At 44.7% G+C, this 13,550-nt stretch overlaps 1 protein-coding gene across 1 annotated transcript in view; it reads left to right on the forward strand.

The window, feature by feature from the left end:
- The window catches only part of grin1b (glutamate receptor, ionotropic, N-methyl D-aspartate 1b), a 66,289-nt gene that overhangs the window by 36,396 nt on the left and 16,343 nt on the right, over positions 1–13,550 (forward strand). The window contains exons 9-12 of the mRNA XM_037679988.1: positions 3,353–3,439; positions 5,436–5,571; positions 5,719–5,846; positions 12,850–13,014. Coding sequence (XP_037535916.1) covers positions 3,353–3,439; positions 5,436–5,571; positions 5,719–5,846; positions 12,850–13,014 — 516 coding nt within the window. The remainder of the gene's footprint in view (positions 1–3,352; positions 3,440–5,435; positions 5,572–5,718; positions 5,847–12,849; positions 13,015–13,550) is intronic.

Here is a 13,550-nt window from a genome sequence, read left to right on the forward strand (position 1 = left end):
AACAGAAACATTCATCTATAAAATAATAATTGAACAGAAACATTCATCTATAAAATAATAATTGAACAGAAACATTCATCTATAAAATAATAATTGAACATTATTTATCTGAGGAGCAGCTCTGAGTTTAACTCCATCACAGAACTCTCATCTTGAACAAGCATGAAGGCGACAGTGGAAAGAAAAACTCCCTCATGAGGAAGAAACCTTTAGCAGAACCAGGATCAGGACAAGAGGACCATCTGCTTCGACCGGCTGGGTTTGGTAGGAATAGATACACAATGGCAGGTCAAGAATCACATGTTAAGATAGAAATAGTATCAAATGAAAACTATTCAGTTTTAACAATTCATTTAAGAACATGAGGTCAGTTTGTCCTCTAGTAGTCTAAGTCTATAGCAGCAGAACAAGCCTAACTATAGGATTTATCAAAAAGGAAAGTCTTAATCCCAGTCTTCAAACTGGACAATGTGTCAGCCTCATGGACAGAAACTGGAAGTTGGTTCCACAAGAGAGGAGCCTGAGAACTGAAAGATCTTCCTCCCATTCTGCTGCTGGAAACTCTAGGAACCACAAGTAAACCTGCAGTCTGAGAGTGAAGTGCTCTGTTAGTAAAATATGGAACAATAAGATCTGTAATATAAGATGGAGCTAGGTTGTTGAGAGCTTTGTAGGTTAGAAGTAAGATTTTGAATTCTATTCTGGATTTGACAGGGAGCCAATGGAGAGAAGCTAAAACTGGAGAGAGATGATCTCTCCCAGTAACTCCAGTTAAGACTCTGGCAGCAGCATTTTGGATCAACTGAAGACGTTTTAAAGAAGTATTTGGACACCCAGATAATAAACCATTGCAATAGTCCAGTCTAGACGTGACAAATGCATGGACCAGTTTTTCTGCATCATCTTTAGATCAGATGTTTCTAATGTTAGTGATATTACGCAGGTGGAAGAAGGAGGTTCTAGTAACGTTTTTAATGTGGGGGATAAAAGACATGTCCTGATCAAAAATAACACCAAGATTTTTAACATTAGAGCTGGAGGACAGATTAATGCATCTAAGGAGGGAGAAAGACTGAAACATTCATTCCTAAGTCCAAAAAAGTTCAATCTGGTCCTCTGGACATTCAAAAAAACAAAAACAAAACAAAGCAAAAAAAATCTAGAACTAAGCACTAGTAGTACAAAAATAATACTCCGAATAACAGCAGCACGTACATGAGTCTGTGTGAGTAGATGAGTATGAATGAACACAGCAGCATGAAATAAATCAGCAGTAGAAGATCAGCAGCAACATGATGTGATTATTCTGGTTAGAGATTCATGAGTCTAACAGCCTCAGGGTAGAAGCTGTTCCTCAGTCTAGTGGTTCTACACTTAATGCTCCTCAACCTCCTTCCTGAGGGGAGCGGGGCAAAAAGTGTGTGCTGGGTGAGTGTGGTCCTTCATGATGCAGGTGGCCCTCTTCCTGCATCTGGAGGTGTAGATGTCTGTGATGGTGGGGAGGCTGACTCCAACATCTTCTGTGCAGCCTTCACCACTCTCTGCAAAGCTTTTCTTTCTGCAGCTGTGCAGCCTCCATGCCACACGTTGATGCTGGAGCACAGGATGCTCTCCACTGCACACCTGTAGAAGGAGGTGAGGACTGAGCTTCCAGACCAGCTCGTCTCAGCCGCCTGAGGAACTCACTGATGTGCTTTCTGGCTGGTCCACACACTGAACCTTGAGGAACTCCATGACTAATTTAGCTGTATGATGAAGATTCATTATTTACATTTACAAGGTGGAATCTATAAGATAGATATGATTTACACCAATTTAACACCTGTCCATTGTCAGAGGCCATGAGAATATCATTAAAACTTTCACTAGTGCAGATTCAGTGCATGTAGTGAGCTCTAAACCCTGACTGAAACTCTTCTTTGTAGATGTTCACGCAACTGACCTGCAACTATTTTCTCTAGAATTTTTGAGATGAAAGTTAGATTAGATATAGGTCTATAGTTGGCTAGTATTTTTTAGTCAAGGTTATGTTTCTTAAGTAAAGGGTTAATTACAGCAACCTTAAAGCTCTGTGGTACGTAATCATTTATTAGAGACAAATTAATTAGATCCAAGACATAGTTTTTAATTAAGGGAAATACATCTTTAAACAGGGCAGCACGGTGGTGCAACTGGTAGAGCTGCTGCCTCTCAGCGAGCAGGTCCCTGGTTCAAACCCCGGTCCAGGGGCCTTTCTGGGTGGAGTTTGCATGTTCTCTCCGTGCATGCGTGGGTTTTCTCCGGGTGCTCCGGTTTCCTCCCACAGACCAAAAACATGCATGTTAGGCTGATTGGTAACTCTAAATTGTCCCTAGGTGTGAGTGAGAGAGTGAATGGTTGTTTGTCTCGTTTGTCTCTATGTGTCCCTGTGATGGACTGGAGACATGTCCAGGGTGTACCCCGCCCCTCGCACAGTGATTGCTGGACATGGGCACCTGCAACCCCCGTGACCAAAATAGAAGAAGCGGGTAAAGATAATGGATGGATGGATGGATGGATGGAATTCAGAGAGCTAAACAGGACAGAAACAGTCCAAATATAAATAGAATAGAATTCAACTTTATTGTCACACGTCACAAGTACAAAGCAACGAAATGCAGTTTGTGTCTATCCAGAAGTGCTTAGCAAAAAAAATAAAAAAATAAATCTCAGGTTAATCAGGTTCTAGAGAAAATTTTTAAGTTGTCTCATCTGACACAGAACCAGAGGTGATACTAGGAATGTTGATTCGATTTTTTTACCTAATTGAAACAATTTTATCTATAAAGAGTCACATGAGCTCATCACTTCTTATAGTTAAAAGCTAAAATTAGCTAACTGTAGCTAAGACCTAAAATTCAGATGAAAAAGATAAAAATTGAGCCAGTAGCTACTCGATTACAAAGAGAACAATGGTTTTGAAGAACAGAAAACATCTTGTTTTTGGGAAAATGTTTATAAAAACTGTTAAATAAGTAAAAGCTTCTAAAATCTACAGAAACTGAAAGCTACAGCACGTTGATCCAAACCGAGCTGAACATTTTAACGTTAGAGTTAATACAACAACACACAGGAATGAAATGTTCAAAATGTGACAGAACCTTTAAACAGCAGAACTTTGTTGACTGAACTGAACCAGCAGATGTGAGTCTAACCTGCCGACAGAAACCACAGCTGGACCTGAACCGAGGCGGGCGGGGAGCCTCAGAGCCTCCGGCCTCTTTAAATATGAATGTTCAGATGAAGAATTGATGCTGTCATTTAGCCGGTCCGTCACACCGAGACCTGCATGGAATAACTTCCAGCCCGAGTCTAACACGTGTTTGTTCTTCAGGTTGTCATGAACCCTCAGAGGAAAATCATTTGGCCTGGAGGAGAGACGGAGAAACCTGTCGGATACCAGATGTCAACCAAACTGAAGGTCTGTCTGGCTCTGCGGAACACGCCACGGCTGCTTTCAGGTTCAGTTGGACACATTTACTGACACTGGCTCAGACCCAGTTTGTCCTCGTCTGTCAGATTATTTTACAACAGAACAACCAAACGGTGGTGACGTTCAGATAAATCATGTTTAGAGTCCATCATGTTCTCTTCGTCCTGTCTGCTTGTTTCTTCTTCACCTCCTCTTCCTCACCAGCAGAAACTTAGACACAAATGTCCCTGAGAACATTTAAAGCAGGCGTGAAGGAGCAGAGAGGAGCAAACCTGAGAGCTCAGACCAGCATCCAGCTGAACTCATTCAGAAAACCAACAAAGATCAGTTTCAGACTCGAGCAGGAAACGGTTTGATCCACGCCTGACGAGGAGTTCATCATTTAGAAAACAGACTCTCAGCTGCTACCACAAAGAGGTTTAGGTCAACTTCTGTAAATTAACTGTTATCCACCTTACTCCTACCCCTCGTGCTGGCTTGTGTGAATTATGGACGCTACTTCCGGCGCAGACCAGAACCGTTGTTTGTTTATGTGTGAACAGTACGAGCTAATGTTAGTTTCTCTGAGCATTGTGGATTGAATTTAAACATGTAGGAACACCACCTGTCAGAGCTCCAACAGAACAATATGATCAGACCGCTGCCTGCTGAGGACAAGGGATGGAGGACGAGCTGAAGAAGTGGCTGCAGATTACATCTACTAACTACGTCTGGAAGCTCAGTCCTCACCTCCTTCTCCAGGTGTGCAGTGGAGAGCATCCTGTGCTCCAGCATCAACGTGTGGCATGGAGGCTGCACAGCTGCAGAAAGAAAAGCTCTGCAGAGAGTGGTGAAGGCTGCACAGAAGATGTTGGAGTCAGTCTCCCCACCATCACAGACATCTACACCTCCAGATGCAGGAAGAGGGCCACCTGCATCATGAAGGACCACACTCACCCAGCACACACACTTTTTGCCCCGCTCCCCTCAGGAAGGAGGTTGAGGAGCATTAAGTGTAGAAGCACTAGACTGAAGAACAGCTTCTACCCTGAGGCTGTTAGACTCATGAATCTCTAACCAGGAAAGCTGTGTCCTCCATACACCTGAAATCAGACCTGATGTTCTCGTCACTGTTTTCAATCCTCCTGAGGACCTGGTGTCTCTTCTCCGGTGAATTATTGTCGTCCAGACACAAAGTAGGATGCAGGTTTTCCTCCGTCGGTCGTTTGTCAACAAAGTGAAATGAGCTCACATGCAGAGTTTTGGGTGGTCTCTTCAAGTTCACATTTTTCAGACACATTCTTCTTAATTCCTCATCTGTAGGTAGGAGATGAAACTAAACCTGTTTTCACAGGAACTCTTTTTGTTTTGGTCCGTGTTCAAACTCTGTTGTTGTAGCCATTGATTTAGTTTGGTCTGGTTATTTTGCAGCCCTGAACACAACAGGTACCTGAACGCATCACCGCTATTTTAGTAAACTTTATGGTTGTTAAATAAATGTGAACAAAACAAAAACAAAGTTTTATCTGCTGAACTGAATGTAAATTACTTTCAAATAAACCGCGGTCGTGCTCCTCAACCATGGTTAACCAAAGTTTACTGCTACTTCCTGTCTGACAGGAAGTTAGACCCAGAATCATTTAGACAGTAGAGCCCCCAGGAATAAGGTGCATAGCCTCTGTGTGCGTGTGAAGGTTAATTGGCTGTGGCAACCATTTTGAATCAGGCAGCGTGGAGGTAAAGATGGAGCGATGTTGGGTTGGTGACAGATGAGTCAAAGATGTCTCTTCAGAAATACGCAGAACTAATTTGTGTTCACGAGGCTTCAGTCAATCCAGTGGTGGTGCGCCTCCAGGCTCCATACGAGGACTGCTGCACTTTAGTTTTTATTAAACATGTTGCCACGTTGACTTCTACGGTTTTAGAATAAAGTCGTGTAAACAGCTTTGTGTTTTTCTTCTAACACCAGAGTCCGTCTGAGTGTAAAATCTGTTTGTGTGTTCAGATTGTCACGATCCATCAGGAGCCATTTGTTTACGTGAAGCCGACGAAGAGCGACGGCACGTGTAAAGAAGAGTACACGGTCAACGGAGTTCTGATCAAGAAGGTGATCTGTACTGGACCCAATGGGACCATACCAGGTACCCAGACACTGCTATTCTGCTCTGTGAGAATCCCCTGACCCCCCCCCCCCCCCCCCCTGACTCCATGACCCCTGACCTCAGAGTTTGCTGCTCTGAACTGATTATTTTAACCAAGAACTTGTTGAAATGGTTCTGTGTGCTCAGGTCAGCCCGTCGTCCCTCAGTGCTGCTACGGTTTCTGCATTGACCTGCTCATCAAGCTGGCCATGAGCATGAACTTCACCTATGAGGTTCACCTGGTGGCTGATGGGAAATTTGGAACTCAAGAGCGAGTAAGTTGACGTCATGTCGCAGATCAGACAACATGTTCCACCTGGCTCTGCTCTAGTTCTACAGAGGTTCTGAAGGTCTCACATAGTTTTAGTTTTGGACTTCAGCTGCTTTTATCACTTGCTTCCATAAAAGGAGAATGAACATGTAATTGCTTTGTCTGTTAGCAAAAAATTCTCACAAACTATTTGATTGATTTTGATAAAACTCATTAAATCATTGAATATTCCTCTGATTGACTTTTAGAGCAACTGATTCAAGATGGCCGACACAACCAGTTGACTCTAAAAACACAGAATAAGCTATATAATTTCAGTGACTTTTCCAGATATTGAGACAAGACCTGGTGTGGTAGTAGCTGAGAATCAGTTTCAACACCTAGTTTGAGCACTAACACAAGGCGGGAGCTCATAGTTCAAAACGTTTACAAGATGGGCTGCATAACCAGAGTAGGTGCCGAACTGAGTGCCTAAAGTAAAAAAATGCAGAATACTAGCTAAAATAAGCAAAAACAAAGCAAAAGGCTAAATGTAGTTAAAGGCTAGCTAAAGCTAAAAAGAAAAGAATGGTATCCAAGAATGTAAGGAGACATGAATGAAACATGAACAACACGCCTGGCTGATTACAGATCAGGGACAGGTGGTCAGATCAGGTGAGGGCAGCAGACAAAGGGTAAATGAGGAATGGTACGTAAAACAGAACAAGAGCTAAACCAGAAAACTAAAACAAAACCTAACAATAAGTACAAAAGAGGAAAGAGCTAAACTGACGAGGAAGACACAGCAGAACCTAAAGGACAATAATAAACGTAAACCACAAAGAATGAAACTAAAAGATAACCTCAAGGAACTAACTCAAATTACAGAAAAACATGAACAGTAACAGTTAAAGCCTTTTTGTGTTTAATAGTTTAATGGTGTTAGATAAAGTACACTCCTTGAATAGCCACTTTATTGTGGTAGAGGAGTATGTTTGCCTGAATGATCCTAGGAGCTGCACTGCCAGTCTCCCAAGACAGATTGGTCTTAGGGGACAGTCCAGACAAAGAGTGAATGGAAGACTTATGACAAGCAACAACAAGGAGCTCAGTGTCCCTTGCCCGGACGTGGGTTACTGGGGCCCCACCCTGGAGCCAGGTCTGAGGGAGGGGCTTGTCTGCGAGCTCCTGGTGATTGAGTCTCTACCCATGGGGCCTGGTCAGGCTCAGCTCGAAGGCGCAACATACATGCAGAAAGGGCCATACAAGTCAGGTGCATGACTCCATGGGCAGTGGCTGAAGGCGGGGTCTTGGAGCTCTGACCCTGTCTTACCAAAGCTGGCTCTTGGGACATGGAACGTAACCTCTCTGGCAGGGAAGGCGCTTGAGCTTGTACGTGAGGTTGAGAGGTACCAACTAGATATAGTTGGGCTCACCTCGACGCACAGCATGGGCTCTGGAACCAATCTCTTTGAGAGGGAATGGACTTTGTTCCACTCTGGAGTTGCCCTTGGTAAGGGGTGCTGAACTGGTGTAGGTCTACTTTTTCCCCCCTGACTTGGTGCCTGTGTGTTGGAGTTTTCCCCAGTAGATGAGAGGGTGGCTTCCCTGTGCCTTCAAGTGGGGGGACAGGCCCTGACTGTTGTTTGTGCCAAGACAATGGCAGTACAGAGTATCCGGTCTTCTTGGAGTCCTTGGCAAGGGTGCTGGAAGGTGCACCATCTGGGGTCTCCTTTATTCTGCTGGGGGACTTCAATGCCCATGTGGGTAAGGACAGTGTGACCTGGAGAGGTGCGATTGCGAGGAACGACCTCTCTGATCTGAACCAAAGCGGTGTTATGTTGTTGGACTTATGTGCTAGTCATAGTTTGTCCATCACGTCCACCATGTTCAAACATAAGGGTGCTCCAGACACCCTAGGTTGGAGATCGATGATTGACTTTGTAGTCGTGTCATCTGATTAGCGACCATTTGTTTTGGACACTCGGGTGAAGAGAGGCGCTGCACTGTCAACTGCTCACCACCTGGTAATGAGTTGGAGCAGACTGTGGAGGAAGATGCTAGATAGACCCAGTAGACTCAAATATGCAGTTAGGGTTTGCTGGGAATGCTTGGGAGAATAACTCTTCAGAAAGAACTTTGACTCACACCTCTGGGAGAGCTTTAACAACATCCCAGCCGAGGCGGGGGACATTGAATCCAAATGGGCCATGTTCCACGCCTCGATTGTTGAGGTAGCTGCCTTGAGCTGTGGCCGGCCGCAAAGTTGTATGTGCTTCTTGCAGTGGCCATCCTCAAACTTGGTGGTGGACACCCCGGGTTAGGGAGGCTGTCAAGCTGAAGAAGGAGTCCCATCGGACCTTGTTGGTTGGTGGGACTCCAGAGGAAGCTGAGGAGTACTGGAGGTGTCCATTGTTGTCATCTTTCTTTGTTGAAATCAGATCTCTCTTGTAAATGAATCCTCGAGGCTCAATGGGATTACCTGTCTAAATAAAGGTTGAATGAAAAAGGACCAAGGAGCCTGCAGCCTTTGCTGAGACAAAATCTTGGATAAGGGAGGAGTTTGATGAGGCCTTGGATAGAGACTCTAGGTAGGCTCATGAGATTCTGGCAAACCATATGGCGGCTGAGGAGGGGAAAGCAGCGCTTTAAAACAGAGCTTTTTAACATTGTGTTCAGTGAAGGTGGGGTGCTGTTGACCTCAACCAGTGATGTTGTCAGGAGGTGGAAGGAATACTTCTTGGACCTTATAAATCCCATTGGCATGTCTTCCATGGAGGAAGCTGTATCAAGAGACTTTGGGGTTGATCTGTCCATAACCGTGGCTGAGGTTGCAGTGGTGGTTAACAAGCTTCGTGGTGGCAGGAAATCAGGGTGATGGCAGGAATTCAGGGGTGGATGAGATTCACCCTGATTTCCTTAAGACCCTGGATGTTGTAGGACTGTCTTTGTTGACACCCCTTTGCAACATCACTTGGACATCTGGGTAGTGCCACTGGCTTGGCAGACTGGGGTAGTGTTTCCTGGATTCAAAAAGGGGCACCGAAGTGTGTGCTCCATATACAGGGGCATCACTCTCCTTAGCCTCCCTAGTAAGGTCTATTCGGGGGTACTGGAGAAACAAGTCTGATCATTGGTCGAATCTCAGCTCCAGGAGGAACAACGTAGGTTGCATCCTGGTCGTGGAACACTGGATCAGCTCTTTACCATCACTAGGATTCTCAGGGGGTCATGGGAGTTTGCCCATCCAGTCTGGAAAAAAGGGTTCAACTGTGTTCCTTGGGGCACACTGTGGGAGGTGCTCCATGAGTTTGGGATTGGGGGCCCGTTGTTATGGGCTGTTTGGTTCCTATGGAAGTAACCATGTGAAGCGACTGGGATGAGAATCAGCACCTTCAAATCTGAGGCCATGGTACTCAGTTGGATAAAGGTGGACTACTCTCTTCAGGTCGAGGGTGAGGTTCTGCCTAAGTGGAGGAGTTCAAGTATCTCAGGATTTAGTTCACAAGTGAGGAAAGAATGGAGTGTGAGATTGCCAGATGGATTGGTTCAGCTACAATATTGTGGACTCTGTGCCAGACCGTGGTGGTGAGGAGGGAACTGAGCTGTAAGGCAAAGCTCTCTGTTTACTGGTCAGTCTTCGTTTCTACCCTCACCTATGGTCACACATTCTGGGTAGGGACAGAAAGAATGAGATTGTAGTAGGTGGTTGAAATGAGTTTCCTCTGGAGGGTAGCTGGACCCTCCCTTAGAGATAGGGTGAGAAGTTAATTTATCTGGGAGAGACCCAGAGTAGAACCACTGCTCCTCCACATCGAGAGGAGCCAGTTGAGGTGGTTCAGGCATCTGATAAGGATGCTCTCTGGGTGCCTCCCTAGGGAGGTGCTTCGGGCATGTCCGACTAGGAGGAAACCCCGGGGAAAACCCATGGCATGCTGGAGAGACTAGGTCTCTCTGTTGGCCTGGGGACATGTTGGTGCCCTCCAAGAAGAGCTGGAAGAGGTGGCTGTGGAGAGAGATGTCTGGACCTCCCTGCTCAAGATGCTGCCTCCTGACAGCTGACTTTGGAATAATCGGAAGCAGAATAGCGGGCAGGCCAGGTGTATGTGTGTGTGTACGGGGGGGGTCTAGGAGTCCTCCCCCTGAGAATTTTGAATAAAGTAGAATCCATTTCCTGCATTCTGGTGTATTTTACAAAGGTTTAGTACAGTAGATTAATATGAAACAAAATATGTAAATTCAATTATTATTGAAATCTCTGACTGCAAAGCGTTCGTAATGCAACACCACTGCAGCTCTGCAGGTAAGAGGCGTTCACTTCAGGACAAACTGAGGTTTTTGATTGGTTAGTTGCTGACATGCCTACTGGATTGATTGACAGGTGGCGCGACTGGTGCAAAAAAAAAAATCATAGATTTTACTGGCCCCTTTAAGACTGTCATCATTTATTCCATATTTTGGTGAATCTAAGGTTTGAGAACTGTTTCCTTACACAATCCTTATGATGGTTTCTTTATTTTTCAGAGGTGCTGAGTTAAACTTTAGGGGTGCTTGAGTGCCCCAAAAAGCAAGTAGGTATTGCTGCAGGCAAATTCGGAAGGCGTATCTGGGGGGGCCACATCTGATTGGACTATAGGAAATGGGCATATCTGGGGGGCCACATCTGATTAGACTATAGGAAATGGGCGTATCTGGGGGGCCACATCTGATTGGACTATAGGAAATGGGCGTGTCTGGCGGGTCACATCTGATTGGACGAGGTGTATCCCGGGAGCCACATCTGATTGGATGATAGAAAAATGGGCGTGTCTGGCCGGCCACATCTGATTGGACGATAGAAAAAAAGGTTGAACGAAAACTAGCCGTTTGTGTTAACCACAGACACATTATGTCTAAAAACAAGGCGTTATTGGCAGATTGTGTTACCCACAGGCATATTATGTCTATGGTGTTAACCAGTTCGACATTAGCGGCGTCTCATGTTCAACACTGGCGGCGTCTCGGTTCGACGTTAGCGGCGTCTCCATAACTTCTCTTTCCGCCTCTCAACACAGAACTTCCGGTTACATTTCAAAATAAGAGCAAAATAACTGGGTAGTGGGGAGAGTTAAATGTTTTTTTTTAATACCAAGCCATAACATTAAAAAACAATCCATTTTGGTTGTTGAAAAATGTGAAAATAGTTACAATTGATTCATAAAGAAAGAAAAATATTAATGATATTTAAACTGGCCTTGGGACAAAGGTTGGTTCCTTTAACTTCACATTGTCTTGTTCAACCTGCAGTCAGTGCAGATGAGTGATTGTCAGTTTCTGTCAGAGTTCTGCACCTGGAGCAGGTATTCTGTTTACTGGTTCACTTCCTCAGCTGTCTCACATTTTAAGGGTCAGTCCTTCTCCATGTTTCAGCTCCTTTCATAGATAGATCTTCTTCTAAAGAGAACATTTTGTTTTGGGCCTATATGTCATTACAGGACTCATGATCTTTAATTGAGACCAGACTTTTTGACAAATGGAGCAGGTTTCTCTTCAGATGCTTCATATTTCATTGTACCCAGACCAGACTCAAGACAACCTGTCAGGTGCAGCTACAACCAAGAACAAGAGAATCTTCTTGTGTTTGACAGTAGCTTTAACGCTGGTTCTTAAAAACCTTCAGTTTTAAAAAAGAGTTGACGTAACTTAACTAAAGAGCAGCAGATACAGCTGCCAATCAGTGTTTGCCCCCCACAAACGCCTAGTAGCCAGAAACTCCCACTTTTGGCCTGCAGAGAACCCCTTCTCCCAAAAAGAGGCTAAAATCACCAGTGAAGCCAGTTCATATGTATAATTGACTTTTAAACACTTTGTGTGATTTATAGGTGTATTAAGTGCAGGATCATTCTTACCTTACTAGTTGTTTAGTATGTCCCACACCGCGGTCAGGTGCGCCTCCTCGTCCTCCTCCCTGCTCCGCACCGTGGGACAACAAGCGCTGCTCTAAGGTTTTGGCCGCACTTTGAAAAAACTGCCTAATATTTAGCTCTTTGTCACTGACTTAGAAAAGAGTTGCTGTCAATCCTCCTGCTCAGAGAAGCGTCCCGGTCGCTCCGACATCGCTCGAATACTCTGACTGCACGACAGACATGATGAGCCGAGATCATCGTCTCTTTTTCCAGTTCAGCGAAGGTTCAGATAACTCCTGCAGAGATCCACACATCACATTGTTCACAAGAGTGCAGGAACTTATATAGTATATATATGTAGTACATATATATACTATATATATATATTGAATAGTGCAAAACTTTAATTATATTTTAGTTTTTTAATCAAATTGCTCATGACTTTGAACTTTTAGGGGCGGAGATTTATTTTAGAGTAGAAGCAGAAATGGAAGCGACTGCTCTGATGTGATGTTAGGAAGCTTGTTATGTTTAAAATGAGTGTTTATGTAATTATTTTCAGTTTACATATCCAATATAGGCTTTATTCGTTGAAGGCGGTCAAATTTGTTCATACCTTTATTATTGCTAGGCCTGAGAGTTACTGGATCCAAGCAGTTACTGGAACGCACCCTGTCAAAAAAGAGAGTTCCCGGATCTTGTTCCTGCAGGATCCGGCTCAGATTAAGCCCTGAGCACCCGGGAGCAGAGAAAATGTTGTTTTTGTATTTGTGACCTAAAATGCCAAAGTTCTGCTCTGCATTATTTTTAATGTTCTGTTCATTAAAAGGGAACCAGCTCCACTGAGAGTCGTACGGTGAAACAAATAAATCCATTTGGAAACATCCAGTCCAGTTGATTCAGTTTAATTATATTTTATTTAATTATAATCGTGTCTAACAAACCAAACGGAGCCAACAGACTGCGTTTGATTTTTTATTCCTGTCAAATTTATCTGTACTTTGATGTAAAACACAAAATAAAACAATTTCATTCATGACAAATATATAAAAATATGATGTTCAAGTTCTGGGATCTCAAAAGAGTTGTGGGATGGTGGTCCAGTGGAAGCGCCTCACCAGGGTTCTGACCTCCGCCCCGCAGGTGAACAACAGCAACAAGAAGGAGTGGAACGGGATGATGGGGGAGCTGCTGGGGGGCCTGGCCGACATGATCGTGGCCCCCCTGACCATCAACAACGAGCGCGCCCAGTACATCGAGTTCTCCAAACCCTTCAAGTACCAGGGCCTCACCATCCTCGTCAAGAAGGTGAGGTGCAGCGGCGCCAGCAGCCCGGTTCTGACCCGTTTGTTCCAACAGCCCGGTTCTGACCCGTTTGTTCCAGCAGCCCGGTTCTGACCCGTTTGTTCCAGCAGCCCGGTTCTGACCCGTTTGTTCCAGAAGCCCGGTTCTGACCCATTTGTTCCAGCAGGTATCGACTGACACCTCAGGTCGTCAGCAGCTTTCAGTGAAGCTCTTTAAACCAACAACACCGAAATAAAACGATGGCTCCATGAGGGACAGCGGCTCGTTAAAGGGATAGTCTGGACATTTCTGTAACGGTGACTTGAGTCAGCGGCTCGTTAAAGGGATAGTCCGGACATTTCTGTAACAGTGACATGAGTCAGCGGCTCGTTAAAGGGATAGTCTGGACATTTCTGTAACAGTGACATGAGTCAGAGGCTCGTTAAAGGGATAGTCCGGACATTTCTGTAACGGTGACATGAGTCAGCGGCTCGTTAAAGGGATAGTCTGGACATTTCTGTAACGGTGACTTGAGTCAGCGGCTCGTTAAAGGGATAGTC

The sequence above is a fragment of the Nematolebias whitei genome, chromosome 8 (genome assembly GCF_014905685.2).
Source record: "Nematolebias whitei isolate Nwh7 chromosome 8, NemWhi1, whole genome shotgun sequence".
Taxonomy (NCBI): Eukaryota; Metazoa; Chordata; class Actinopteri; order Cyprinodontiformes; family Rivulidae; genus Nematolebias; species Nematolebias whitei.